The 27,900-nt window shown below is 40.6% G+C and overlaps 1 protein-coding gene across 1 annotated transcript; it reads left to right on the top strand.

The window, feature by feature from the left end:
* The first annotated feature begins 18,314 nt into the window (after positions 1-18,314).
* Positions 18,315-21,378, top strand: TAS2R40 (taste 2 receptor member 40). The gene has a single exon (XM_017511312.2). The coding sequence runs from the start codon at positions 19,842-19,844 to the stop codon at positions 20,811-20,813; it is 972 nt and encodes a 323-aa protein (XP_017366801.1). The 5' UTR covers positions 18,315-19,841; the 3' UTR covers positions 20,814-21,378.
* Positions 21,379-27,900: the final 6,522 nt, after the last annotated feature.

Raw genomic sequence — 27,900 nt, 5'->3', positions numbered from 1 at the left:
CCACAAAGAGAATAAAATACCTAGGAATACAACTAAGAAGGAACGTAAAGGACCTCTTCAAGGAGAACTACAAGCCACTGCTCAACGAAATAAGAGAGGACACAAACAGATGGAGAAATATTCCATGTTCATGGTTAGGAAGAATCAATATCGTGAAAATGGCCATACTGGACTTACTATGTTGAATAGCAGAGGCAAGAGTGGGCAACCTTGTCTTGATCTGGACAAAAGAAAAGCTGTCAGCTTTGAGCTATGGGCTTGTCATGTGATATATGGCCTTTATTATGTTGGGGCACATTCTTTTTATACATAATTTGTTAAAAGTTTTCATCATGAAAGGGTGTTGAATTTTATCAAATGTTTTTCTGCATTGATTATGATGATGATATTTTTATTCTACATTCCATTAACATAGTGTATACTTTTATTGATTTGCATAGGCTGAGGTATCCTTGCATCCCAACAATAAATCCCAATTGATCATGGTGTTTTTGAAGTGCTACTGAATTCATTTAATACTATTTTGTTCTGGATTTTTGCATGTTTGCTCATCAGGGATATTGGTTTGTAGTTTTCAGTTTTCTTTTCATATGATGTCTTTGTCTGGTTTTACTATCACGATAAGGCTGAACCACAAAACTAGTTTGGTACTGTTCCCTCTTTTTTTTTTTTTAATGGAGTCATACTCTGTCGTCCAGGCTGGAGCGCAGTGGCACAATCTCTGCTCAACTCATCCTCAAGTAACTCCCTCAGAAAAGTTACCTGAGAACATAAACTATCTCAGTCCTTGAATGTTTATAATTTCTTTTTATTTTGCCCTCATTCTTGATTGGTAGTTTTGTTAAATATATAATTTAGGTCTAAAATAATCTCCCTTAAGAACCTAAAATAAATTTCATTATCTTCTAACATTCCTTGTATATTAGTCCATTTTTGTGCTGCTATGAAGAAATACCTGAGACTGGGTAATTTATAAAGAAAAGAAGTTTCATTGACTCACAGTTCCGCATGGCTAGGGGAAGCCTCCGGAAACTGACAATCCTGGTGGAAGGCACCCCTTCATAGGGCAGCAGGATAGAGAATGAGTGCGAGCAAGGGAAATGCTAGATGCTTTACAAAGCCATCAGAGCTCATGAGACTCACTCATTATCATGAGAACAGCACGAGAGAAACTGCCCCTATGATCTAATCATTTCCCACCAGGTGCCCCCCATGACACATGGGGATTATCTGAACTACAATTCAAGATGAGATTTGGGTGGGGACACAGAGCCAAGCCATATCACCTTATTACTAATTGGTAGTCTGAAAGCAATGTGTATTTTTCCTTTGTACATTTTCACATTCTTTTTCCCTAGAACTTTTTATGGTCTTCTCTTTATTTTTGGTGATCCACTAGTATTGTACAACTGCATATAACAGAAATCTAGCTACAGTGACCATATAATGCCTAACATTTTTAATGTAACATGAAGTCTAGAGGCTGAACAAAATGCTCCAGACAGTCATGAAGGTCCTAGGATCCTTCCAGCTTCCTGTCCTATCACTCTTTTCTTATTGCTTACTCTCTTGTTCATTGTCACAGGATGGCTTCTCCACAAAGAGGCATCACGTTTTTTTTTTCCACATAGGGTTGCCCTCTGCCACCCAAGCTGGAGTGCAGTGGCACAATCTCAAGTCACTGCAGCCTCCACCTCCTGGCTCAAGCAATTCTCCTGCCTCAGCCTCCCAAGTAGCTGGGACTACAGGCACATGCCGCCACGCCCAGCTAATTTTTGTATTTTTAGTAGAGACAGGGTTTTGCCATGTTGCCCAAGCTGGTCTCTAACTCCTGGGCTCAGGTGATCCACCCACCTCGGCCTCTCAAATGCGGGGATTATAGACAGGAGCCACTGCAGCCAGCCAAGGCATCACATCTACATCCCAGGCAGAACTGGGTCACATGGACATCCCTGCAAGGACCTCTGTAGGAGAAATGATTTTTCATCGTGCACACTTCCATACTAAATAAAATTGATGGTTTTTCAGGAAAAAAAGGGGAGAATGAACATGTCTTAGTAAATTTGTAGTGAATGTTCCACTTGATGAAAATTACATAAGACCAACCCTGGGCTTACCAATTAAAATAATATGTTTTTTATCAGCACTGAATTTTTTTCTTCTATGTAAAAAAAAAATAATAATGTCTTTCCCTCCATCTAACTTCACTACCTAAAACTTCTTTCAGTCAGAGATTAGACCTCCTGGGTTAAACAACTGTGTCTCTCAGCTTTTTCTTTATCTTTTTCATGGTTGAGTTTTGCTCTGAATTCTGAGAAATTACCTTGACTTTATCGTGTTTTTGCTATAATCATATGTTATCTGGATGTAATTTTAAATCATGCTTTTAATATCTGAAAGCTTCTCATGTCTTTTTTAACTGTTTTTAATTGACATTTAACAATTATTCATATTTATGGGGTACAGTATGATCTTTTAATACATGTATATACTGTGTAATCATCAAATCAGTATATTTAATATACTATCTCCTCTTATAATGATCATTTCTTTACAGTGAAACCATTCAAAATCCTCCTTTAACTATTGTGATGTTTGTTTTTGTTTGTTTGTTTGTTTTTTGAGACAGAGTCTCATTCTATTGCCCAGGCTGTAGTGCAATGACGCAATCTTGGCTCACTGCAACCTCTGCCTCCCAGGTTCAAGTGATTCTCCTGCCTCAGCCTCCCAAGTAGCTAGGATTACAGGCATGCGTCACCAAGCCTGCCTAATTTTTGTGTTTTTTTAGTAGAGATGAGGTTTCTCCATGTTGGTCAGGCTGGTCTTGAACTGATCTCAGGTGATCCACCTACCTCGGCCTCCCAAAGTGCTGGGATTACAGGCATGAGCCACTGCGCCCGGCCTATTTTGAAATACACAACATTGTTAACTAACATAGTCACACTACTGCGCAATAGAAGACCAGAACTAATTCCTCCTATCTAACTGACACTTTGTACTCATTGACCAATCTCTCCCCATTTGCCCCCTAATCTCACTATCTTCCCCAGCCTCTGGTGACCACTATTCTACTTCTATGAAATCAACTTTTTAACGATTCCACATGTAAGTAAGATCATGCAGTATTTGTCTTTTTGTGCTTGGTTTATTTCATTAAAATAATGTTCTCTAGGTTTATCCATGTTGCCACAAATAATAGTATTCCATGTTTTTTGTTTTGTTTTGTTTTTTGTTTTTTTGAGATGGAGTCTCGCTGTGTTGCCCAGGCTGGAGTGCAGTGGCATGATCTCAGCTCACTGCAACCTCCACCTCCTGGGTTCAAGCTATTATCCTGCCTCAGCCTCCCAACTAGCTGGAATCACAGGTGTGCACCACCATGTCTGGCTAATTTTTGTATTTTTAGTAGAGATGGGGTTTTACTATGTTGGCCAGGCTAGTCTTGAACTCCTGACCTCAGGCGATATGCCTGCTTTGGCTTCCCAAAGAGCTGGGATTATAGGCGTGAGCCAGCATACAGGCCATATTCCAATTATTTTTTACATCTAAATAGTATTCCTCTAATGAAATATTTTATTACAGCAACCAAAAGAAGTATTAAATCCATGCCCATTTCCATATTAGTCTTTCAGGAATGGAAAGCAGATGGATATTTAACTGACACTCTGCACAGAAACCAGAGACTCAACATTTTATTAATTTTATCAGTTGCATGGTACCAACTTGAATGGAAACCAAAGATTGAAGTTTTATTCAGTTTATACATTCCCTTATGAGGGGAAAAGGATTAACTGTAACTGTTCTTTATCTGAATTTCTGATATCTGAAATGGAAACTATTCTAATCTGTGTAGCCTTTAAACAGTCTCTCTTCTTCTTGTTTATTTTAGCTGATGACGTGGTTTTGCCCATCAAATCAAATTAATTATTTAAAGGAAAAAAAAATAGTATTCCTCTGTGCATATATAAAACACATTTTCTTTCTCTTTTCATCCATTGGTGGACACAGGTCGATCTCATATCTTGATTCTTGTATACAGTGCTGCAATAAACATTGAGAGGGCAGATACCTCTCAGTGATTCCCTTTGAATATATACTCAGTAGTGGGGTTGCTGGATCATATGGCTAATTCTATTTTTAATGTTTGAGGAATTTCCATACTGTTTTCCACAATGACTGTACTAATTTACATTTTCACCTTCTCATTTCTTAATTGCTTATTTTTAATAGCATCCTTTTCTTATTTTATGGATGCCATATCTTTTGTGCTGCCTCTAAAGACACAAGTGTAACTTTCTTGTGTTCTTTGATCTTTATTTCTTCAGGGGTAATTTACTCTTACTGTTTATCTTGGTCATTCTCTTTTAGGCTGTGGATTTTGTTCTTATTTCTGGTCATCCTTGGTTACTAATTCATGAAGGAAAAGGAAGGGCTATTTTGGGTAACTAGGTATCATTCTCCAGTAGAACGGTCTCCTGATTGGAAAGGCTGATTGGGAGCTCTGTTTTGTAACTGGGCCATCTTGACAGGTTGGCTCCTCTTTTAGGTATGTGGGTGTGGAATCTGACATTAGCCTGGAAATTCAAAATGCCATAATTAAAAAAAGGATTTAATCTGTGTGCAAACATCGACGATAGAAGCCCTAGCTCTTCCTTGGAAATGTACTTAATTTTTCTAGATAAGAATTGCCAATATGGAGGTGTCCAATGGTTCTGTATGCAGTAGCAGGGAAGGCATTGGAAGGCATCAATGATGCAGTTATATGGCAGACAGAATTTTAATAATGCCTCTGGTCTTTGCACCGTGTCTCACTCCTGCTATCCAAAGCTAGGAATCCAACAGCCAAGGCTCTCCAGGCTTCTAGCAGACTGATCAGCCACCACATTCCCAGAGGCCCACCACTTGCATATTTTGAGCATCCTCTACTCCACTTCTTCCCACAATATGCTTTTTCTGATTGACCACAACCAAGAAATAGGATGAAATCTCTAGTCTGCTCTTGGCCATCTTCATTTCCCTCTCTTTAATATTACGATTTTTTTTTTCTCTATGGAGTCTCAGAAGAAAGGGAAGTAGTGAACGCATCATTTAAAAAATCAAATCAAAACCTTTTACATACTATGTTTTTAATCATACAATAATCTCTGAGTCTATTTATTTTATTTTATTTTAAGACAGAGTCTTGCTGCCACCCAGGTTGGTGTGCAGTGGCACATTCTTGGCTCACTCCAACCTCTGCCTCCCGAGTTCAAGTGATTCTTCTGCCTCAGCTTCCCAAGTATCTAGGATTACAGGCATGTGGCACTACGCCAGGCTAATTCTCTGTATTTTTAGTAGAGATGGGGTTTCATCATGTTAGCCAGGTTAATCTCCATCTCCTGACCTCATGATCTGCCCGCCTCAGCCTCCCAACTTGCTGGGATTACAGGTGTGAGCCACTGTGCTCGGCCACCTCTGGGTCTATTTCAGAAGCTTAATGTTTGGTGCCCAAAATATTTGATCATTCACAGTCTTATATTGCACAAATCTTAATTTGGAGTCATAAAAGTCCCCCAAACTGGCTTTCTCAAGGAAATTTTTCGGCTAGTGCATAAACCCCATTGATGATAGGCTTATCTTATTTTTGTTTATGCTCATGTGCTTTCTCACCGGTTAAGAAACTTGCTAATTTGTGACTCTCTGGCAAAGCTTATCAAGGCTTTAAATTAATTAAGCAGTGGCAGCTCCCAATTTCCTTTTCTTACTGGCAAAACTTTGTTTCACAGAAAATATCCAGAAAGCTTAAGTTGGTAAAAGGTGATTGTTGACCTGGAAATAAGAGGTCTTCATCAATATATTCAGTGGTCAGGATACTTAAAAAGAAGGAAAACATCTATATGAGACTTCTTAGCATGCACTCTAGACAAACACTTGCTGTCCTTCACCATTATCTCAGGATTTTTTTTTTCACAAAAGCATAAGAACAAACACATAAATGATAGGAACAGTATTTAGGCCAACTCTAGTTTGCCTGCCAAGTAGGTAAGGTGTGGTGGCAGAATCCTGGCTATACTTGTGCCTGTATCACCATGGATACCCTACTTCCACCATCAAGCAATGGGATTCAAATGAGGAATGCTGCTGTACAACAAGCCTGGCTGAGCACAAAGACAGAGCTGCTGGCATTGGAACACAGGGGTGGGCAAGGGAAGGCGCAGCCCAAGGGAAAAGAAAAGGTGATGCTGAACGTAGGTGTTGTGATGAGAAGAAAATAGGTTGCAGGTGGTGACTGCCTGGAGCCCAGCCCAAATCACCTTCTACCCTTAACTAGCACCCAGCCTCAAAGCAGGAGGGGCAGTCTTGAGTGGGATAAATGTGACTTGAAATGAGTCAGTTTGCCCAGAATATGTTTTTATCTGTGAGGTGGATTGGGTGGGAAGGAAGAGAGGAGGGCTTGTGGGCAGGAGGTGGAGGGTCATGGAAATTAAATGAATTACTTCTTTAACGTGCATTGGTTTTTTTACACAATTGGTTCACCAAATAAAACATTAATCCTTACTTTATGCATGAGCTCATTTAGGATTTTGCAATAGCCTCCTGATGCACATCTGCACTTAGACCAATTCCAAACCTTGAACTAGAATTTCTAGTAAAATCATCTCCAGGCAAGAGCAAGGACCAGTGAGAGTTGAGAGGCCCAAGAAGTGATGAGAATAGATTAGATGAACCCTCACTGCTGATATCAGAATTAGGAATGAATTATAACAAGGCTAAGTTTCAAAGAGAAATGCCCAGGATGAGGCCAGGATGCACCTTTCTCTCTCCCCCTGCAAGCTCTCCCTGAGGGGTCTCCTCCATTCTAAGTGCTCAGGTGCCCCCAACAAGTCAATGGCTTCCAAACTGTGTTTATCCCATCTCTTGCTCTTGTTCTCCAGGCCTCTCTACCCCGCAACAATCCCTTCTCCCACACATATATATATATATATATATATTGTTGGGTCCAAATTTTTGCTAAATGAATGGTTCTGGCTCTAACTATCCTCTCCCTTGCAAATGAGAGCTCTTTCATTCTAAGAATTATGATGGGCTGGCATTTGTAGCTGACATTGAAAATAAATCCCCCACTGAACTGCCTATAAGATGTGATTTTCTGAGAACCTGCAGGCCTTGGTAATGCAAATCAGAGAGAGATCCAATTGTCACCAGCACTTACCAGGGAAAACTGCCATTTGCATCTGCACTGCAGATCCCTGGTGGCTGCAAATAAATCACTGGCTTATTCAAACCAGAACCCAGGCACAGATTGAAAGCACAAGTGGAGGTGGATTTGAAAAGAGGAATAAAAAGGACACAGCTCTGGAAACTGGGGGGAATTAGTCCATGTTACTGCCAAGATGGAAGGGCAGGCAATGTATTCTCACATGTCTAACCTTAAGATTTCAAATTTCATTAGTAGCATCTCCTTTAACTCAACCTAACTGCAAGGAGGATGAGAAATAGACGGAGTTTCCTGCCATGTTTGGGGAGCATTACTGTCTCTGCCTCAGCATCTCCCATTTTCTGCTGAACTAAAAACATTTCTCTTTCCCAAGATATGTGGAAAAGGAAAAGGAGAAATAAGGTCTACATCTTACTTTAGTCCTTCATTTTTCTAGCTTCCCAACTCTCCAACTTAGACTCTCACTCTGACCCCCAAGTCAAATATGGCAGATAGCATTGCCTTCTTTAGGGGTCTTCCAGATTATGCCACCACCATCAGCACCACCACTCTGCTTTTCAGAAACGTGTGGGTTTCCACTTGTCAAAAATAAAACAACCCTCTAGATCATTGTAGACCTGGGGTCTTGGTTAGAGAACAAATGAAAATAGGATTAAGAACAAAGAGGCTGGGTGTAGTGGCCCACACCTATAATCCCAGCACTTTGGGAGGCCTAGGTGGGTGGATCACCTGAGGTCAAGAGTTTGAGATTAGCCTGGCCAACATGGTGAAACCTCGTCTCTACTAAAAACACAAAAATTAGCTGGGCATGTTGGCAGGCACCTGCAGTCCCAGCTACTCAGGAGGCTGAGGCAGGAGAATCTCTTGAACCTGAGGGGAGGAGGCTGCAGTGAGCCGAGAGCATGCCACTGTACTCCAGCCCTGACAACAGAGTGAGACTCCATCTCAAATCTCAAATAATAATAATAATAATAACAACAAAGAAAGGCAAATAGTTAAGAATAGGCATTTAAACATTATGAATTCCATAAATATTGACCAAGGCCCACTATACAACTAGATTCTTTACACTTAATATTCACTACACCCATCCAAGTTCTGGGCACTGTATAATGTACACATTTGCAAGCAACAGTCCAGCACAAAGGGCATTTCCTAAATGACAGCAACCACATCCCTCCTGAGAATCACACATTGTAGAGAACCACCCTCTCTCCCTTCAAAAAATACAACCACTGAGTATAAGGCTGATCACATCAAACACAAGAACAGGGGAGGGAGGACTCGCTGCTGGAAGGAAATAAAGCAAGTGGTCCCAATACAGGCAGTAAATGAAGGTGGCACAGGGCTCTCTGGGGTTTGCTGTATTGATGCACCCAGCAAAAGGCAATTTGGCAGCTCTTTAGAGATAATCCGCCTTACAAGGGACCGTGAGCTGACTGGCAAGCAACAGAGTGGCTGTGCCACCACCATGGTCACATTTCTTACCCTCACTTGCAGAGGAAGAACAGTCATATTTCTCCCCACCACAAACCTCCAAAGATATTTGCCATCAAAGTAGCCTTCCTGCTTTCTCTGCCACAGCCCAAAACCTCAGAGTCCCTCACAGATTTCACTTCCTCCATAATTTCAGATGCTATTCCCTGTATAAAATCATGTGATCATACACAGAAGCACATGCACATACAGGAAAGTGTTGTTCATTTCTTTCCTCCCTCTTTCCTTCCCTCATTCCTTCTCTTCCTTCCTTCCCTCCTTGTTTTCTTTCCACTTTTCTTTCTTCCGCCTTTCTTCCCTCAACCAATTTATGTATTGATAGCCTCACATATGGACAGGCACATCTCTTTAATTTAGAAAATAAGAATTTACTACGTGCAATTTAAAAGTAAAAAGTACCTGCTCCCAGATAAACAGGGACAAATGCCCAGAGAGAGACAGAATCTAGCTTCAACTGTATACTTCTGCCCACCCACCTGAGCAAACATACAACTACCCAGGTTCTTTCCTTTGTCAGATAATCCTATGTAACGTTTTGGCATGAAGATAGAATGCACCCACAGAGGTAAGTACATAAATGATACCTTACTTTCAATATCTCCAGTGAACCTGGAGTAGAGATTTCACAGATTGTTCTTTTTTTTTTCCTTTTTTTTTTTTCCTTTTTTTTTGAGACAGAGTCTTGCTCTGGAGTGCAGTGGTGGGATCTCGGCTCACTGCAACCTCCGCCTCCCGGGTTCAAGAAATTCTCCTGCCTCAGCCTCCCGAGTAGCTGGTACTACAGGCACACGCCACCACACCCAGCTAATTTTTGTATTTGTTTTAGTAGAGACAGGGTTTTACCATGTTGGCCAGGATGGTCTTGATCTCTTGACCTCATGATCCGCCCACCTCGGCCTCCCAAAGTGCTGGGATTACAGGCATGAGCCACTATGCCCGGCCAGATCATTCTTATTTAGAACCTAGAGATGGATTAATCCTGTTTAACTCTTATCAGCCCTCCCTCCCTCCTTCCCACCATGTCAGTCTCTTATGTGGCTTTTTTCTCTGGACTTGAATCTCTGTCAAGGATTGAACCCTGTTCTCCAGCTCTGCATTTCCCTCAGGCCCTATACTGATGTGGAAGGCACAAAATATCTACGTCTTACTGCATTATCTTCACGACCTGCTACACTTTACCCTGAATACTCCATTCCATTCAAACAGATATTCCAACATCTTGTTCCCTTCACGTAACACACAACCATTTTTGGTGCTCCATAATCTTCCATCTCCCATCCCCCCAAAAAAGCAAAAAACAAAAGCAAGCAAAAAACCCAAAGCACTGTATGTCTTTTTATGGAAAAACTATAACCAGAATATATTTGTCAGTTTTAATTGTCAACTTGAAGAGTTAAATTCTGTAAAATGTTTGCAGAGATTTATTTTGACCCAAGTATGAGTGAGCATGGACCATGACACAGCCCTCAGGAGATCCTGAGAACATAGGCCCAAGGTGGTCAGGCTACAACATTGTTTTATACAATTAGGGAGGTATAAGACATCAAGCAGGCGGGGTGTATAAGACATCAATCAGGCGGGGTGTGGTGGCTCACACCTGTAATCCCAGCACTTTGGGAGGCCATGGAGGGTAAATCACCTGAGGTCAGGAGTTCAACACCAGGCTGACCAACACAGTGAAACCCCGTCTCTACTAAAAATACAAAAATTAGCTGGGCATGGGGGTAGACACCAGTAGTCCCAGCTACTCGGGAGACTGAGGCAGAAGAATTTCCTGAACCTGGGAGGCAGAGACTGCAGTCAGCCAAGACTGTGCCATTGCACTCCAGCCTGGGTGACAGAGCAAGACTCTGTCTCAAAAAAAAAAAAAAAAAAAGACATCAATCAACGATATAAGATGTACATTGGTTCTGTCCAGAAAGGTGGGACAAATGGAAGGGGGTGTTTCCAAATCATAGGCAAATTCAAAAATTTTCTGATTGACAATTGGTTATTATTATCTACAGGTCTGGAGTCAATAAAAAGAAATGTCTAGGTTACAATACGGGGTTGTAGAGACCAAGGTTTTATCATGCAGATAAGCCTCCAGGTAGCAGGCTTCAGAGAAAATAGATTGAAAATGTTTCTTATTAGATGGAGAGTCTATCAGTCTTAAGGTCTGTGTTGATGTTAATGCTGGTCAGTTGGGCCTGAATTCCAAAAGACAGGAGGATGTAATGAGGCATGTCTGACTCTCCCTTTCCATCATGGTCTGAACTCATTTTTCAGGTTAACTTTTGCAATGCCTTTGGCGAAGAGAAGGAGTCCATTCAAATGTTGGGGGCCTTGGAATTTTATTTTTGGTTTGCAGAATTCTTAAAATGGTCTTCACAATTATATATAGATAGCACCGGGTGCGGTGGCTTACACCTATAATCCCAGCACTTTGGGAGGCTGGGAATGACAGATCACTTGAACTTAGGAGTTTGACACCAGCCTGGGCAACATGGCAAAACCTCGTCTCTACCAAAAATACAAAAATTAGCTGGGTGTGGTGGTGCCTGTGGTCCCAGCTACTTGGGAGGCTGAGGTGAGAGGATCGCTTGAGACCAGGAGGTGGAGGTTGCAGTGAGCTGTGATCACACCACTGCACTCCAGCCTGGGCGAGACAACTAGAACCTGTCTCAAAAAATATGTATGTGTATATATTTTAAAAAACAAAAGATATACATATATATTACTTTTTAATTATATCACATATAATAAAAAAAACACAGGTAATTTTGGTTTTAGATTAACAATTTCCACTCAAAGTTTTCATGTTTGAGTAATCTGTCCTACTGTGTTCCTGGATCCCAGAAAAGTAAAGGACTCAGGATGAAGGCTCACCCAGCCACCAGGGAAAAACCTTGGGTTTAGACATCTGATTGGTGTCCTCAAGAAACCCAGGAAAGTTCCCTGGTTACAGCTTTAGCGTTTAAGCGAGCCATCCATTTACAAATTGGAAGCATTTTAAAGTTTGATTCCAAGCTGCAGAGAGGCAAGCTGTACCTCCCTCCCTTTGGTGGCCACATGCCCCAGCATTTTCCGCCAGCACAGATTTAAAATACTGTCTATGTATTCTTCTCTCACAAGAAGGCTCGTGGCTCTCAGTCCGGGTCTTTCCACTTTTCTGTCACACTTCTCCCTTGTCTGCTTCCTCAACTGCCTTCCCAAATGTCTAGGTAACAGAAAACATCTGGTGGTCCTAGGAAAAGAGAAAAAAACGTGGGCTTTCCAAGGCCCCACCTCTCAGTCTCCTGGTACCGACTGGCTCAACTCCTAGCAACCTCACCCTCTCTAGGAATACCTTCACAGTCTATGAGGTGGCTTAATAGAATTTTGAAATCCCCTCCCCTAAATTCATCTGGTTCCAGGTTTATTCAAACAACCGGATTCTACAAAGCACCATGAAGGATAACTTTTTCCTCTCTCCATCATTGCCTTTGGTTTGACTGTTTAACAGCTTTTTTCTGTGTTTAAGAGCAACCTTCCAGGTAGAGTCCATGGCTTTCTAGACATGTCAGAAACCAAAACAACATTATTTTTAGGTAAAAGATTTAAAAAGGTTCAGTCCTATTGCAATCAAAACCATTATCTCCCATCTCATTTTAAGGTGCTCTCCTCTCTCCAGCAAGGCCTGAACCACAGAGTTTTACCCCAGTTCCAGCAATGAGAATGGATCAGATAAAATCTGTTTTCCTCACCCTCCTTTCCCTGCTTGCTCAAGTGCTGCCAGTTTCTGGAGGCAGGAAGGGAGAGGAGAGGAAAAAGTTTAGGTAATTACTTAACCAGTTCCGGTGCAATGTGGCTACTCAATGCCCTCTAGTTGACATGTGCCCAAATACTGATTAAAAGGGAAAGGCTCTCTTATTCCTCTTGCAGATTATGCCATAGGGGTGTGGCTTACTTCTTCGGTGCCCCGCTGCTCAAACCCCTAGTGGGAACATGCAGACAAGCAGGTCTTGGGGAGCTTTTTTTGGGCTCCAACCCCACAGCAGCATCTAGGGTTGAGTGTTCACAGCTCCCAGAAACTGTCTGAAATAACTGATCATGAGTATAAAGAATCAGAGATCCCCTTAGAAGTGAGGAGGTAAAACTCTTAGTCAATTGCCTCAAATAGTTTTTCAAAGATTTGCCCAGCAGGATCCTATTTAGAAAGAGCATGCCTGCTCACTAGTGGGCGAATTAAGGAATTGCTCTCTTTTCTGAGAAGAATTCATAGGGCTCCATCTTGTGGTGAAAACTGTTAATAAGCTTTACAGCTACCGCATAATCCATTCCTGGGCAAGACCTAGGCCTTGAAGAGGTCATTCAACACTCCAGGGTCTGCAGAAGCCAGAGACATCAAGGCGTACAGGCAAACATGGTGGCCATATGAAAAAGCAAAGCAACTGTCAGGAAAATAAGCACTGTCTTTATTTTTCTGAAATATGACTGCAACCATACCAGATAATATTTATGTATATGAATATATATGTGATATTGAAGATAGTATCTTAAATTCAAATTTAAAAAAAGATAAAATATAAATATTTCATTTCTAGTATTTTCTTTTACAATTTGCTCACTTTTTCTTCAGCACCAACATGTCCTTGTTAAACCTGTGTTAAGTTGTATAATGAAAACAGAATTCAGCCTTGACTAGGAGCCATTAACTAGAAATGATAGTCTTACTTAGTTTAATACTGGAAGAGTGCTGTTCAAAAATGCAGATATTTTTAAGAGTGAGTCTTTGCACAATTGTGAAGATATCTGTAGAAGTTTGGAATTCCAGTGTCACTGTACAAAATGTCCAATCCTATATCACACGATGAATCATTTTTCACATTATAAGTAGGAATTGACAAGGTGCATTGAACAATGGGAGGTTATCTTCACAAAGTCTGAAATCAATAAGCCATTTTGAGAAGTCAGTTTTCAGCGTATCACAATTTTTATCTCAGGTTTCAGGCCATCAGTTGCATTTCTAGAAACTAATTCCAACACAGAAAAGAGGACTTAATAACGATGCCAGATATGCCTTCCTATAATATTTTTTTTCTTTTTTTAACACCCTTGGCAGCAGACTATCTTACATTTTATAACTGCTTTGTGGATGCCTTTGCAGGGAAATATTCAAAGTGTTTGTCAACCCAAAAGGCCAATTATATGATAACAATCTTTGCTGCTTAACATAAGCAAGTCTTTTTCCCTCCAATGATGTGAATTTCATTTCTCTCAACTGCTCAACGATGCTCCTATGCTTTCTGCCATGGCTAAGCCACCCACCGTCTGTGTTGTGAGCAGACTGCCATGCTATGTGTCCAGTTCATCACACGGTGCATCCAACACTTCGTGCCTGAAGCCCTACAAGGAGTTCCAGCTCACAGTATGAGTGCTGTGTTCGGGACACCTTCAATTTTTAACTTCTAGCAGAAAGCAATTCCTGCTAAATAATGCAAGTAAGTAGATGTAAAGCCTGTGTCTTTACATAACTTGCCACCTAGAGTTTAAGCTTTGTTGCAAGTCCAATACAAACATTGCTCATCCCAGGAAAATCATCCTATAGGCACACAAATCTATTACATTAAATTGTTTGAAAGTTTCCTCTATACCCAAAAATTATATTCTTAATCATTTCCTAGGGTTGTGTCTGTCATGAGCACAAAATTCTTAGCCCCCATGGTGGTTAGTAGAGCTCATTCCTATATCTAAGTATTACTAAATATGTATCCTCACCAACTGCAATAGCAAATGCCACCATTTTAAAACTTTTTCACATAATTTTTCTTTTCTTTCTTAGCCACATTTCCATTGCATTGAGCAACAGTATTTCTAGTTACATTTACATTTGCACATGCTTATATCTTTTCAGGACACACAATTTCCGCTACATTCAGTAGATTCTCTTTTACAACTTGCTATCTGTGAAGAATTTGATGTCCCAGGCAGATTTTTTAGTTATGACTTCTTATTTTATAAACAACCAAGACAAAGCCTGTTGACATTTCAATTCTCTCTTCATCTCCTTGGGATTGGATCACACGTCTCTTCTATGGCCCTCTTCTTTGTTCTTCCGGTGGTTTGTTTCATACTGGCACCTAGGCTGTTTTCTTAAATTACATCTTTTGCCAAATACGCACATAGGAGAGGTTTTCAATTTATAAAGCGGAACATATGACCCCCTCAATCTACTTTTTCCTACTTTTCAAAATATATAAGCACAAGAAATAGGCTACTTTTCTAATACTATATGTTAGATGGGACTTCACCCCACCAAAAACCCAGTTCTGCAAAATATTATAATTATTTTCTATAATTCAACCTCTGAATCTGGTCTCCTTCCACCTGATTAAGAGGATATGTCCTCTTAATCTTCTTCAGGAAGTCAATCGGTCACTTCCACAAGGATACTGAGTGCCACTTTTCCTGTTACCCCAGTAACCCTAGAACTCATACTATAAACCATAGCATAAGTCCTCCCAAAGGGCAGTGATTCTCAACCCTGTCCTGCTTCATATAAGAATCACAGCAGGGAGCTTTGAAAATGCCAATGCTTAGCTGTTCTCCAGAACAATTCTTCATAATCTTCGAGGGTGGGACATGGGTATAGGGGCTTGGCAAAAGCCCTTCCAGTCATAAGGGTAATTCTAGGATGTGGACAGGATTGAAAAAAACAGATCTAAAGAAAGCAGCCAGCAATTGGGACCAAACATCTACCTGCAAAGCTTAATAAGAGGCGATATTTACCAGCCCTGCTGCAAACGGCCAGGATCCCAGCAGCAGCCCTCCACCTGAGTCTGCATATGTAGAAAGATTAAGGGGGAAGAAGGGGGAGCCTACTGGAGTTATGGGCAGCAGAGTGAAGAGCTGCTGCAGAGCCTCCTCAAGACTCACACAAGATCCTCACAAGACAGCCAACATATGGACGTCTGGCACCCAGAAGGCATGGAGGGCCAGATGGTGTTGGCCAGGGGAGCAGCAGTAACACAAGAGAGTGCATTTACAACAGCAGCCAGGGAAATAAAGAGACTCTGCTGCCAGTCCTCTCTCTCCCACACCAGCCAGAAACTGGAGAGAGAGAGAGACAGGTGTCTCAGGGTCCACCTTATCTCATTCCAATCCAAGCAGATGGGGTCTCGGCTAAAACTATGCTTGGGGAAAGGCAGAAGATAAGACTTAAACCAAATATGCAACTAAACTGGACTGAGTATTAATAACCAAAAGAAGATGAATATTTGTTTTTTTAAATTCTCTCAGCACAAGGAAGATGAATATTTGAAACCTGCCCAAGACATCACAATGGGATGGGAAGCACAGAGTGGGGCACTGAAGCTAGAGGAGTAGAAACATGTATTTATCCCCCACACTGAGTTGACACTGCTCCATAAACTAATTGTACTTTGTGTTTTCTCAGCCATATGAGGCTTAAACACTGTTCTTACCAAATTTTCTTGGAATTTCTCCTTCTTGTCTTCCACAAGTGACATCTATGCTCCTTGGGGGTCACTCAAAGATTTGGCATGAAGGTGGAATGTAGAGTCTATACTGTGGCCATTCCTCTGTCCTTAACGTTGACTTCAATTCATGGGTCCACATTTTGATCTCATGCTTGCAATGTCTCCTTGATATGGCCACTAGACCCCATCCACTAACTCCCTTAGCAGATTTCCAAACTCCTTTTGTGAACACAAAGAAGTCTGAACAGCTGTCCCAAGTACAGATGAGCTGTGGGGGACTCAGGGGCTCTCTTGCAGCCTGTCTGCCTTTGACATCCCCATGCAGCCATGAGCAGTGGGCCAAGATGTGGGACCCCTTCAACAGAGATCCTTACCTTCTCTAGCTCTTTCCTGTCTCCTCTTCTTTCATTCCTCTCTAACTGGAAAGCATTTTCTATTCTACATGGTGGTGATGGAGAGAGATGTGAAAGAAAAATGTTTCCCCAACCACGCATTCTTCCAGTCTGTTCTATCCTATGCCTGGACCAAAGATTTCAAACTTAATAGCCAAGAATTTGAAATTTTTGTTCTTTGAAGACCTCATGAGAACTTCCCTAAAGCAGGCAAGGTGCAGTGGCTCATTCCTGTAATCCCAGTACTTTGGGAGACAGAGGCAGGTGGATTACATGAGGCTAGGAGTTCAAGACAAGCCTGACCAATATGGTAAAACCCCATCTCTACTAAAAATACAAAAATTAGCCAGGCATGGTGGTGCACACCCAAAATCCCAGCTACTTGGGAGGTTGAGGCACGAGAATCACTTGAACTGAGAGGGGGCAGTTTCAGTAATCTGAGATCGTGCCCACTGCAGCCTGGGTAACAGGGCAAGATCCTGTCTCAAAACATTAAAAAAAAAAAAAAGAACTTCCCTAAAGTAGAGATGATGCCTCCATTCCAGCTCTCCAAATAAGAAAATATGGAATAAAAATGAATTGGCCACACACAGCTATAAATGTGGCACTGTGAGTGGCTTGGAGTTGTCAGCCTAGACCATCAGCTTGCATAGAGCCTCAACACCAGTCCCACACTCCACTGGCTGATCCCCTCCCTGCTCCTCTTGCCTATGCCCCTAGGGCTGCAGGCAGACCCTGCCCAACATTTCCTTCTGTTCCCACTTCTTAAAATCAGAAAAACACATGAATGAAGACCAATAGAAAACAGTACCAGAACAATGGAAGTTAACAACTGTGTGCCAGCAATTTGGGGAGATATCATTTATTACAAACTTGCATATGTTGGGACAGAATAAACCAAAAAATGAGTTTAATGCTTTGGAACATGTGAAAGCCGCTGACAAATACTACTGGCCTCAATTAGGAGAACTAACTGAAGTTAATGAGTCTCTTACAGGAGATTCAGAACCTACCAACAAACCTTGTTTCCAGTTCTATTAAGAATAAAGCTGCTATGAGCACTCTCATACAAATCTCTGTGTTGATATAAGTTTTAATTTCTCTAAACAATGCTTTCTTAATTTTGAAATATGTTGCTTTGCCAGGTGCTTTCTATACAAATATGATCTAATAACATCAGACATTTTCACAATAATAATAAATCTCTGACTCCCTATTTAATTAATTTATTTTTGAGACTGGCTCAAAATAATTTATTTATTTATTTTGGGTCTGGCTCTGTCATCCAGGCTGGAGTGCAATAGCCCTATCTCAGCTCAATGCAACCTCTGCCTCCCAGGCTCAAGGATCCTCCCACCTCAGACTTCCCAGTAGCTGAGCCCACAGGTGTGTCACTATACCTGGCTAATTTGTTTATATTTATGGCAGGGACAGGGTTTCACCATGTTGCCCAGCCTGACCACAAACCTCTGAGCTCAAGCAATCCTCCTCCTTGGACTCCCAAAGTGCTGGGATTACGGGAATGAGCCACTGCGCCCAGCCAACTTCCTTATTTTAAATAAAATTAATTTGGGGTGGGGAAATCCATTTTTATCATTCCTCCATTTATATTATAAAAAAGTATAATGGGCCAAGGCCAGGGATGGTGGCTCAACTCTATAGTCCCAGTATTTTGGGAGGCTGAGGTGGGAGGATTGCTTGAGCCCAGGAGGTCAACATCAGCCTGGCCAACATGGTGAAACCCTGTTTCTACAAAAAATACAAAAATTAGCCAGGTGTGGTAGTGTGCACCTGTAGTCCCAGCTACTCAGGTGGCTGAAGTATGGAGATTTACCTGAGCCATGGAAGTCAAGGCTGCAGTGAGCCATGATTATGCTACTGCTCTCCAGCCTGAATGACAGAGTGAGACCCAGTCTCAAAAAGAAAAAAAAAAAAAGATCAAATAGAAATAACAGGGCAAGCACACTGAAAAATGATAACTGGCACTCTGCTTCTGTGTCAAGAAGACGCTAGGAATTAGTATTGTCAACAAACTGAAAAGTATATACCTTGTTTAAAACGGGCAGCCACTACTCTGCTTTGGCCAGTTGACTGTGAAGACCCAATACTGCCAAATCTTCCAATTTTTCAAGAGAAGGTAGATTTTTTTTGTGTGTACATATAAGTAATCTCCTAAGTTTAAATGTTGGCCAATAAAATGCCTCCAAAAAAAAAAAAAAAAAAAGTTGTGCACTGGTGGATTAATGCTGTATGGCATTAGCCAATGCAAGGTAAAATGACTACAGGCCAAATCTGACCCAAGGCTCATTGGTTTCTAGCTAAGATTTTGGTTCTCAATCCTGACTATGAGCAATAAAACCTTTTGGCTTTTTTAAAAGATAGCATGCCTGAGCCCTAGTCCAGATTCTGATTTCCTAGATTTGGATGAGTCCTGGGCATCTACATATTCTTGTAAACTGTCAGAGTTCATTCTGGTTCACAGCCAGGATTAAAAAGTAGGAAATTAAATTTCAAGCTATAGTACCTTATCACGTTTCTGAACTTCAACACCATGTCCAGAACACTGAATTCTCCCCAGGCTCATTCTTCCTGATTCTGAGCTCAAATAGTCATGTGGATCTCAGCAAGCTGAAACTGATGACATGTACACAAACAATGAAAACTGGGACTATGGAGACTGCGTTGTCTCCAACTCAAATAGCATCCAATTTTGGCTGTTCTGTACACTACTTGAGAACATTATAATAGCAGGCCTTCTTGGAAGAAACTCAATTCTAAGTAAAAGATGTTCATATATGAGCTTATGGGAATCTCTTATTCACAAACATGGTAACTATCAAAATAAAAATCTCTTCCAAAGTAAGAGAGACAAGAAGAGAAGTGGGGAAAACAAATTTTAAAAGCTATATGAGCTTTTACAGATAACTTAGCAGGTAACAGAGATCTTGTGAGACAAGTAAAATGGCCTACTATTCATGCCTCATCAGGTAAATGTGGACTTAAAAGTAAATAAGATAGGAAGGTGCTGAGCTAGAAACATGTCTCAAATTATTTTCAGTGAGCTTCTGAAAGTCCAAGACAAATGTATCTTTATGAAAAATTGAGACAGAGCCAGTAACCAGATCCTCTCATCATTTGCATGTGAAGGCTCTAACTTGTAGTCATGTGATAAACAAATTGAGAAAAATTGTAAATAACCATTAACGAGGGGAGCGAAAATTATAAAAACATTGAGCAAGGTTCAGAAGATTGCAGAGCAGTCTTGGCGCAGAAACCCGAAAGTCAAGATCACAGAGAATGGCAACGGTGAATACAGATGCCACAGATAAAGATATATCCAGGTTCAAGGTCACCTTCACCTTGGTGGTCTCCGGAATACAGTGCATCATTGGCATCCTTGGGAGTGGCTTCATCACGGCCATCTATGGGGCTGAGTGGGCCAGGGGCAAAACACTCCCCACTGGTGACTACATTATGTTGATGCTGAGCATTTCCAGGCTCTTGCTACAGATTTGGATGATGCTGGAGAACATTTTCACTCTGCTATTCCGAATTGCTTATAACCAAAACGCAGTGTATACCCTCTTCAAAGTCATCATTGTCTTTCTGAATCATTCCAACCTCTGGCTTGCTGCCTGGCTCAATGTCTTCTATTGTCTTAGAATTGCAAACTTCAATCACCCTTTGTTCTTCCTGATGAAGAGGAAAATCATAGTGCTGATGCCTTGGCTTTTGAGGCTGTCAGTGTTGGTTTCCTTAAGCTTCAGCTTTCCATTCTCTAAAGATGTCTTCAATGTGTATGTGAATAGCTCCATTCCTATCCCCTCCTCCAACTCCACGGAGAAGAAGTACTTCTCTGAAACCAATATGGTCAACCTGTTTTTTTTCTATAACATGGGGCTCTTCATCCCTCTGATCATGTTCATCCTGGCAGCTACTCTGCTGATCCTCTCTCTCAAGAGACACACCTTACACATGGAAAGCAATTCCACGGGGTCCAGGGACCCCAGCATGAAGGCTCACATAGGGGCCATCAAAGCCACCAGCTACTTTCTCATCCTCTACGTTTTCAATGCAATCGCCCTATTTCTTTCCATGTCCAACATTTTTGACACTTACAGTTACTGGAATATTTTGTGCAAGATCATCATGGCTGCCTACCCTGCAAGCCACTCAGTACAACTGATCTTGGGCAACCCTGGGCTGAAAAGAGCCTGGAAGCGGTTTCAGCACCAAGTTCTTCTTTACCTAAAAGGGCAGACTCTGTGATGAACTCAGGGAGGACTGCAGGACCTGGTCCAATCACCTCTGCCTTTTCCTCAGGTAGAACTCTCTCCTCACCCTCTCTTTTCTCCCAAACCTGCTCTGACACTTCTCAGATAACTTGACCCTTTTATGAATATGAAGCTGAATTTTTAACTTGAGATTCTAAACAGAAATAACCAAGAAACCTGAAGATGGACTTTGAAAGTGACTTGAACTATGTTCATTCACATCTTGCCCTGAGATCTCTCCACTTTCTTTTCCCCCTGAGCCTTAAGGAGAGGGTGGCCAGACATATTGGTTTGCCAGGGCCAATCTCTGTTTATTGTCTGTTGTCAATTGAGCACCCTTTAATTCTCAAGAATATCACGGTCTGGATGAAGAATTACATGATCATCCTACTTAAGACAGCCAACTAACATACAGTTAGGGCTGGTGAAGCACAGCACAGCACTCAGTGCATGGGGTAGAAAGGGAACGAAAGTAGCTACAGAGGAAGAAGATGCAGGAAAGAAAGGCTGCTGGAAATTATCAAGTGCTGCAGAGGTTCCAACGCAAGTAATGGGTGAAGAAAAAGGCTCTGGATTTGACTAAACAAAGGCCATGTGTGCTATTATCAGTGGAGTGATAGAGTGACATCCTGATCCCAGGAGTTCCAGAAGATGATGCCAAAAGGGAGGGAATGGGTAAAAACCAATAGTCTAGAGAGGATGTTTGGAGACAGAGATGAGTTATAGGATGGCAGATGGATATGTGAAGGTCAACTGAATGCTTTTTTTTTTTTTTTTTTTTTTTTTTTTTTTTTTTTTTTTTTTTTTTTTTTTTTTTGAGACAGAGTCTCACTCTGTTGCCTAGGCTGGAGTGCAGTGGCATGATCTCGGCTCACTGCAACCTCTGCCACCCAGGTTCAAGCGATTCTTCTTCCTTAGCCTCCCAAGTAGCTTGGATTACAGGCACCTGCCACTGCACCCAGCTAATTTTTTTGTACTTTTAGTAGAGACGGGGTTTCACCATCTTGGCCAGGCTGGTCTTGAACTCCTGACCTCTTGATCCACCCACCTCAGCCTCCCAAAATGCTGGGATTACAGGCGTGAGCCACCACACCCGGCCTGAATGCTTTATTTCTCCGAATGAAAGGGAACAAAGTGAGCAGAGAGGAAAGAAAGAATGCAGGGAAAAGAGTGAAGTGGGCAGGAAGCAGAAAGAGAAAAGAAAGAGGCCAGAGTAAGTGAGCACCTGTTTTGCTCAGCTCCTGGCCCCCGCGCCCGGCCAGCTGTTAGTATTCTAACGGGTAGGACAGTAGGCTGAGAGGCATCTAGAATGAGATATTTAAAGCAGGCCAGATATGAAAAGGCCAAACTAGATTGGGCCAAATGCACACAGAAGGCTCAGCCTTTTTAGTCCCATAAGCTTGGTGGCAGAACGTGGCCACAGATCCACTAGTTCAATCCAAGCGGCAGGTGAAAAGTATAGGGTGGCCTTAAGAATTGGATTCCCGTTCCCTTCCTGACAATGGCAGAAATGAAGGACATGTGGTGTTCCATAGTTTAGCTCCCCAACAGTTATTTGAGTGTCAGGGCAATAGGTTAGGGGTCAGCAAACTTTTTCTGTGAAGGATCAGAGAGTAAATAATTTAGGCTTTGTCAGCCACATGCAGTCCCTCCCAGAAGAATTCAGCTCTTCTGTTGCAGCACAAAAGCCACCAGATTCAAAAAACAAATGAATGGACATGGGTGTGCTCCAACAAAATTTTGTTTACAGAGGCTGAAATTTGAATTTCAAATAATTTTCACGTCGTAAAATATTATTCTTTTAATTTTTTCAACCATTTAAAAATACATATTTAGTAAATGCTTCTTGCATTTTTAAGTGGTTGAAAAAAATTAATATTTCATGATATGAAATTCTGTTGGAGCATAGCTATGTCCATTCTTTCCTAGCTGTGCACTCTCAGAGGGTGAAATTTTGGTTGAGTGGATTGTGGGCTACACAAAACAAAACGAATGAGTGGATGAGATTTGCTCCCAGGCTGCAGTTGCAGCCCCTTCACTCAGACATGTTCTCCAACTCCTGAAGGCATAGCGTGCCCTAGGCCCCAGTCACACTTCATTGCAAAACCAGGGATACTTATTGTGGAAATTTGTGCGGTGTTTTGAACGTGGCAACTTCCCCAGTATTTTTGCCACTTTCAATTTCTCCAGTTTTTCTGTCCCTGTGCAGTCTTTAAAACACAATCCACTAGTTCTTTGAATAAATAAATAAATAAATAAATAAATAAACAAAAAGCTCAAAAAGCTAATGTTATAGTCCCCTGTCTCCCACCTGCTAAGGGCAAACACATAGCCCCAAATTTGTTTCTATCTAAGGCTTTGAAAACGATGACCCTGAAGCTACTCACTTGGTAACCATGAGTTTGAAACGAGCTTGAAATAGTCATGCCTCTATAAACCATCTCTGTTGAGGTTGAACACTAGGCTGTGGTTCTCCTTGTGAATTTGATCCAGCAGGGCAATGTTTGTATTTGTGTGTTCTTTTTAGATGACTCAACAAAAGACTGCTTCATTGTATGATGATAGGAAAGGCTTAGAGTTTAGCGTGGTGTGTAGAAAGAACCTACACTTAGTGTCAAAGACCTAGACTTCAGTCCCCATTCTGTGTGATCTTGGGAAAGTCACTAAACCTCTCTGAGCCTCAGTTTCCCCATCTGGAAAGCAGAAATAATCATAACGTCCACTTCACAGGGCTGCTGGGAGACTCAAACAAAATAATATGTCTATGACAAACTGTAAACCACCATACAAAGATGAGTGCATTTATCCATTCAAGAAAAATGTATTTCTTAATGCATTTTTAGCAAATAAAGATCAACTCAACAAAAATTTCACCCTCTAAGAGTACACAGGCTGGAAAAGAATACTGGATTAAATTACAATGTGGAAAATTCCTGAGTAGAAGTCTATGTACTGTGGAGTCAGGAAGGTACCCTAAACCCTAAATGTCCACAATTAAAACTCCTATCCTCTAAAAACAATTTTTTAATCCTGACCTTCCTTCTCTGTTTCCTTCACCATGGGGAGCAGAGAGAACTCAGGATGGAATCCTTTTCCTTCAGTCTTACTGAGCCCTTCAGGAGAGATCAGGGCTGAGAGAAAAAGAAATTTTCCACTGAGCAACCTCAGAGATTCCCATCAGAGCCTGAGGATGCAAAACAGAAAAGGGTCCCATTACATTCAGCCCTCCCGAGGGAAAGCTGCTGTTTGCATTTCCTGCCTACAGTTCTAGGAGACTGCAAATAAATCATTGATTTATTCAAACCAGTAGCTGGATAACAGATTATAGCTGGCAGCCCTGAGTGCAGCTGAGACCATGAGTGATAGAAATACTTGTCAGGGAGGAAGTGGCAATGTGATATGCAGAAAGTACCAAGACCTCATAGGCCCATTCTTCCCTCATCTCACTGCTCAGTGGAATAGCACCACCTAACACTCACACTCTGCTCATAAGAGTTGACTAAGATTTGTTAAGATTTATGTGAGACTTATCTTAACATAGTAAAAATTAAATATCTCCAAATACTACAAGAAATGGCCTTAACCTCTTTGTTATCTAATCAAATTGTTAAGTGATTCAAACATCTTTGCCTCAATATTTTATCTTTCATGAGTTATTTCACTAAGTCCTGTGTCTATATTCTAATTTACGTTTTTGGCACTAATCACATTAATTGTACCCAATGGCAGAAATTTGTTGTTGTTGTTGCTGTTGTTGTTTGAAGTCTAAATAACAAAAAACATGCCTGATAAGTCCTAATCTGAGTAAGTTAATAATATTTTCAAAACTCAAACCTGTGGCCTGAGTCTCCATCGTCTCTGATCCCCTTAAGGGCGGGGCACTGTTAGACACTCTCTCTGTTTTAAAGATCTTCATCCTTGACTTCCATATCTATTCAGCTGCCTGATTTTTCTTTATTTCCTTATCCACCAAGCACTATTCAAACATAGAACTACTCACAATTTGTACCCTTTATCCATTGCCACTACTAAGGTGACTAACCACTCAGATTTTAAAAACTCAGAGTTCCATATCCCAGAAAACCTCTCTGTCCTGAATAACCTGGGACAGCTGGTCACCCTAAGCTCCACCCAAAGGACTGAGGCTAAATTCAGACTTCAAGTATTACCTTTCAACTACAGCTATGATATTCACACCAGTTGCATGACTGTATGAGCAGGAAACCTATACACATTCACTTGAACTGCACATGCACACACACACACTCATATACTCTTACACACGCGCCTAACATACACACTCACACCTACTCCCATATAGACATTCACATCTACACACATTCACATTCATACACACACACCATCTGCTTAATATCCTCCAAAGGCTTCTCATTATGCAAAAACTTTCTCACTGGCCTGCAAAGCCCTTCACACTGCATCTCAGGGCTACCTTTTCTGGCAGGTCTTGATGCTTCATTCTATTCACTCCGCTAAGTATAATCATTGAAAGGGCCTGATGGTTAGGTAATATTTTTGAATTTTAATTTTGGAAAATTTCAAACCTACACAAAAGCAGGTAATGGTACATCCTCTATGTGGCCATTATTCAACCATTAACATAGTGCCAATACACACTATTGAAGACTTCTGAGGAGGTTTATTATATAATTTAAATATTTCTAGTACCTTTAGCCCAAAAGATTTTGTGGGTTCTTTTGATTCCAGCTACATTTTTAGTACCTATTAAAATTAATTGGGCTTCATGATCCATCTTTGAAATCCACACTATCTGAAATATACCAAAACATACATCATTCTTCTGGTATACATTTCCTCTAATTCAAGTTTTTTCCCTTCTATTTTTAATTGACATGTAATAACAGTAAATATCTATGAGTGATATTTCTATACATGTATACTATGTGTAATCATAAAATTAGGCTAATTAGCATGTCCACACCTCAAAACTGTATCATTTCTTTATATTGGGAACATTAAAATCCTCTCTTCTAGCTTTTGAAAATATAGTTACTGTTAACTATATTCACTCAATGCTATAAAGCACTAAAGCCTATTCCTCCTATCTAGCTGTAATTCATCTGTCAGCCAACCTCTTCTAATCCACTCCCAACCCTTCCTAGCCTCTAATAACCACAACTCTACTCTACTTTTATGAACTCAACTTTTTTTAGCTCCCACATAAGTGTAAATATGCAGTATTTCTTTTCATCTCTGACTTATTTCACTTAATATAATCATCTCCAAGCTCACTTGTGTTGCTGCAAATGACAGGACTTCATTCTCTTTTGTGGATGCATAGTATTCCACTGTGTATATATACCACATTTTGTTTATCCACTTACCTGTCGATGAATATTTAGGTTGATTCCATATCTTAACTATTGTGAATAGTGCTGCAACAAACAGCATTACCCTGATGACTGGTAATGTTGAACATTTTTTCATATTCTTGCTGGTCATTTGTATGTCTTTTCTGAGAAATGACTATTCAGATCCTTTGCCCACTTTTTAATGAGATTGTTAGGGTCTTTTGCTATTGAGTTGTTTGAGTTCCTTGCAGACTCTGGATATTACTACATTGCTAAATGTACAGCTTGCAAATATTTTCTCTAATTCTACAGGTTGTCTGAACTCTTGATTGCTTCCTTTGCTGTGCAGAAGCTTTTAGTTTAGTATGGTCCCATTTGTCTATTTTTGGTTTTGTTGTTGGTGTTTTAGAGTCACAGGTATAAAATGTTTGCCTAGACCAACGTCCTGGAGTGTTTCCCCTATGTTTTTTTCTAGCAGTTTTATAGTTTTAGGTCTTACATTTAAGTCTTTAATCTGTTTTGAGTTGATTTTTGTATATATAAAGAGATAGGGATCTGGTTTCATTCCTCTGCTTATGAATATTCAGTTTTCCCAGAACCATTTATCAAACAGCGTGTTATTTCCCCAGTGTATGTGCTTGACACCTTTGCCAAAAATCAGTTGGCTGTAAATATTTATACCTGGATTTGTTTCTGGGTTCTTTATTCTGTTCCATTGGTCTCTGTGTTCATTTTTATACCAATACCATTCTGATTTGGCTATTATAACTTTGTAGTATATTTTGAAGTCAGATAGTGTGATGCTTTCAGTTATGTTCTTTTTGCTCAGGATTGCTCTGGTTATTCAGGATCTTCTGTGGTTCCATACAAATTTTAGGATTCCTTTTTCTATTTCTGTGAGGAATGTCACTGGTATTTTGATAGAGATTAAATTGAATCTGTAGATCACTTTGAATAGTATGGTCTCTTTAACAATATTAATTCTTCTAATCCGTGAGCCTGGAATGTCTTTCCATTGGTTTGTGTCCCCTTTCAATTTCTTTCATCAGGGTTTTGTGGTTCTCATTGCATATAACTTTCACCTCCTTGGTTAAATTTATTCCTATGTACTTTATTTTTTTTTGTAGTTATTGTAAATGAGAATATTTTCTACATTTCTTTTTTAATGAGTTGGTGATTGGTGTATAGAAACACTACTAATTTTTATGTTTTGATTTTGTGTCCTGAAACTTTACTGAATTTATCAGTATTTTTCCTAGCAGTTTTTGTTTGTTTTGTTTGTTTGTTTGTTTTGGTGAGTCTTTAGGGTTTTCTGTATATAAGATCATGTCATCCACAAAAAAAAGCGGAGGGAACAATTTTACTTCCTCTTTCCAGTTTGGACACCCTCCATATTTCTTTCTCTTGCCCAATTATAGTACTATGTTGAAAAAGAGTGGTGAGAGTGGGCATCCTTGTTCTGGCCCTTTGAGGAAAAGTTTTCAGCATTTCCTCATTCAGTATGATGTTAGCTGTGGATTTGTCATAGATGACTTTATTGTGTTTAGGTAAATTCCTTCTATGCATAATTCAGGTATGTTCCTTCTGTTCCTAAACTCCCAAGTTCCTATGTAGAGAGTTTTTATTATGAATGGATGTTGAATTTTATCAAATGCTTTTTCTGCATCTATTGAGATCATCATATTGCATTTGTCTCTCATTCTGTTGATGTGATATATCACATTTATTGACTTGCATCTGTCGAAACATTCT

Source organism: Cebus imitator, unplaced genomic scaffold (assembly GCF_001604975.1).
Source record: "Cebus imitator isolate Cc_AM_T3 unplaced genomic scaffold, Cebus_imitator-1.0 Scaffold446, whole genome shotgun sequence".
Taxonomy (NCBI): domain Eukaryota; kingdom Metazoa; phylum Chordata; class Mammalia; order Primates; family Cebidae; genus Cebus; species Cebus imitator.
Note: the sequence above shows the minus strand (reverse complement) of the source record. Positions and strands in the feature narration are given on the sequence as shown.